The sequence below is a fragment of the Silene latifolia genome, chromosome 9 (genome assembly GCF_048544455.1).
Source record: "Silene latifolia isolate original U9 population chromosome 9, ASM4854445v1, whole genome shotgun sequence".
NCBI lineage: Eukaryota > Viridiplantae > Streptophyta > Magnoliopsida > Caryophyllales > Caryophyllaceae > Silene > Silene latifolia.
Genome location: NC_133534.1, coordinates 168,540,264 through 168,543,579, shown reverse-complemented (window position 1 = coordinate 168,543,579; position 3,316 = coordinate 168,540,264). Strand labels below are relative to the sequence as shown.

Genomic DNA, 3,316 nt, shown 5'->3' with positions numbered 1-3,316 from the left:
TGTGAAAAGTAAAGGGGACATAGGGTCACCTTGCCTAAGTCCTCTGCAACCAGGAAAATAACCATAGCTCTGCCCATTCAAACTGATAGAATAAGAAGGGGTACTGATGCATTGCATAATGAGTCAAATAAATTTAGGTGGGAAATTGAGGGCCTCCATCATCTGCTCAACAAACACCCATTCAATAGAGTCATATGCCTTCCTTAAATCAACTTTCATCAAACACCTAGGAGAGACACACTTCCTCTTATATAGTCTGATCAAATCTTGGCTAATCAAGATATTTTCCAAAATACTTCTTCCTCTAATAAATGCACACTGAGCTGGATTGATAAGCTTTGGTAGGCAATCACTCATTCTGTTACAGAATATCTTTGAGATTACCTTGTACATGGTATTACAACAGGCAATAGGGCGAAACTCCTTAACAGTTTGAGGTTTCTCTATCTTTGGGATCAGAACCAGAGTAGTACTATTAAGTTGCCTCAGCATATTTCCATTAGCAAAGAAATCCTTGATGGCAATACAGATATCATCATGAACAATACTCCAGCTTTCTTTGAAGAAACAGCTGGTGTAGCCATCTGGTCCAGGGCTCTTATCATTAGGTATAGAGAAAGGTGCAGTCCTAATCTCATCATTAGTTGGAATCCTACACATCCCATCTCAATCAGCAACATCCAAAGTACATCCTTGTGTCACAACATGAGAGTAGGAATCACTACTTTGAGCACTGGTCCCCAGGAGCTCTTTATAGTATTCAACAAAAGCTTGAAGAATGGCTTCTGGTTCCTTACATAACTCTCCAGCAGAATTTTCAATTTGGAGCACTTTATTATGCATTTGCCTATGCTTGATAGCTTGGTGAAACATAGAAGAATTAGTATCCCCTTCCTTAGCCCAGCTACATTTAGCTTTTTGCATGAGAAAATCAGTTCTAGCAACATCAAGCATATGGTAGGAATCCCTGACTTGTCTTTCCTTATCCATCAGAATAGGATTAGAAGGGTCTGCCTGTAACTTCAGCTGGCAATCAATCATGAGATGATAAGCTACATCAGCATTCCTCTGTATATCTGAAAACAAGGACCTATTCAACTCCTTTAATCTAGGCTTCAACTCTTTGAGTTTTCTAGCTACTCTAAACAAGGGAGAACCATAAATCAGATTCTTCCAAGTCTCAGCAACTACCTTACCAAAATCCTCCACTTTAACCCACATGTTAAAAAATTTAAATGATTTCTTTTTGCCAACAAAACTCTCCCCACAAAAACGAATGCAAGGACAGTGGTCAAAGTCTCCTTTGGGGTGATAGTGAGCATTCCAATCAGTATTCCAATTAAGCCAGGCACGATTAACTAGCACTCTATTTATTCTACTAAATACTCTTGTGACACTAGGCTGTTTATTATTCCAAGTAAAAAAGGCACCAGTGGATTTCATATCATGGAGATCACAGGTGTTCACAGTAGACTGAAAAGGAGCCATTTCATCATCTTTAACCATCTGACCCAGCCTCTCATTAGCATACATCACATTATTGAAGTCCCCCAAAACAATCCAAGGACCAGACACATTCAACCTAATAAGAGCTTGCCAAAGAGAGGTTCTCTCTTCAATTTTATTAAATGCATAAATAAAAGTAGCCCTAAAGCACTGACCAGTAATCAAATCCTTCACATTAGTATGCATATATTAAGCCTCCATTTCTAAGACCTCAATATCAACGTTATTACTCTTCCATAAGATCCAGATTCTCCCACCAGGGTGCATTGTTGTATTAGTACTATAATTCCAGTTGTAACAAACCTGACTAGCTACTCTATTTAGAGACCCAGATTTTACTCTGGTCTCAAGGAGCCATAACAGATCCACATCATTTTGATGTAGAAACCACTTAACATCTTTCTGTTTATTCTCACTGTTCAGGCCCCTAACATTCCACACTCCTATTTTAATCATTGGGAGGGTTCACCTCCCTTCCACCTCCACCTTTGTCAACCATTTCAGCAGCAACTGAAGCCTCAGCCAGCTCAACATTAAAATTAGCATAGAACTCTCCTTGTTGTCCATCTACCACCCTTGACTCATGTCTAGTTATTTTAGTAATCACCCTAGCAGGAGTGAATATAGAACCTTGAGGGATTTGAGCAGGGGTAATACTGGGGGTAGAAGGAACAGGAGCTGCTGGGGTATTAATCTGAGGAGAAGTCCTGACACTAGAAACCAGAGGAGGAAACTCAGCTGAGTCCACAGCAAGAGGTGCACCAACAGGTTTAGGCCTCCAGACTTATCTCAATGGTTGAGTAACCACTGGCTTCCTATGTCCAATTACTCTCCCTCTGCAATTAATAATCTTATGACCAATGCCTTTACATTTTTGACAGGTGATAGGCAACCAATCATACTCAAGAGCAACTTTCACTTCATTGCCTATTTCATCCTCAAAAACTATCTGAGACAGAAATTCCTGGTCTATTTCTACCTCTACCATGATTCTAGCAAACCCTAGAAGAGATTTATCCAAAGTAGCATCATCAATTCTGACAAAGCGGCCTACTAAACCAGATAATTTCTCCAGACATTTTGCACCCCAAAACTTTAAATCCAAACCTACTAACTTAACCCATATAGGAACCTTCTTCACAGAGACCTTAGATATTCTAACAGTAGGATCCCAAGGACGCACAATAATAGGTTTCCCATCAAAGGTAAATATTCCATTGGCAAGAACTAACTTATGATGTTCAAGCTTAGCAAATCTTACCACAAACAAACCATTTGGAAGGAAAAAGATCTTCGAAATTTCATATGCAGCCCAGATACGTCGCAAATAGCCTTCAATAACATCACGGGGAGGATTTGCACCCATAACATAACCATATATCGCATGTTTCCAGTATGCAATTTTATTCTGAACATCTTCAACCGAAAGTTTCAGTAAGGAGTTAGAACATTCCTCAGTTTCACACTCATCTTCAGCAATTGGTTCCAAACGAGTTGAAGATTTCCCCTTAGATGCAACTTTCCAATCATTAGGATCATCAGAAAACACCAAGCCTTCAGTCAGAGTCATTTCTTCCTCCTCCTCCTCCACCATACTCTCAACCTGATTTCTAGCAGAGGCAATTTCTTCATCAATTGTTTCGGCCTGTACGTGACGTAGTAGAATTTTATTGTTATTAGAAGAAGTTTGTATTTGATTTGTAGTAGAATTAATACTAGAATTATTATTATTATTATTATTATTAATTGATGAACTATTATTTTTGTTTGATTTTTGTGTATTAGATGATTGAGAATGATTAGATGATGA

General features: G+C 38.8%; 1 protein-coding gene across 1 annotated transcript; it reads right to left on the bottom strand.

Annotated features, from left to right (window-relative positions):
- Positions 1-666: 666 nt before the first annotated feature.
- On the bottom strand, positions 667-1,692 carry LOC141601868 (uncharacterized). The gene has a single exon (XM_074422174.1). It carries the CDS (start codon positions 1,690-1,692, stop codon positions 667-669), a length of 1,026 nt encoding a protein of 341 aa, XP_074278275.1.
- Positions 1,693-3,316: the final 1,624 nt, after the last annotated feature.

Coding starts and splice junctions, on each gene's coding strand:
- LOC141601868 (XM_074422174.1), bottom strand. CDS start 1,692: ATGCATACTAATGTGAAGGATTTGATTACTGGTCAGTGCTTTAGGGCT.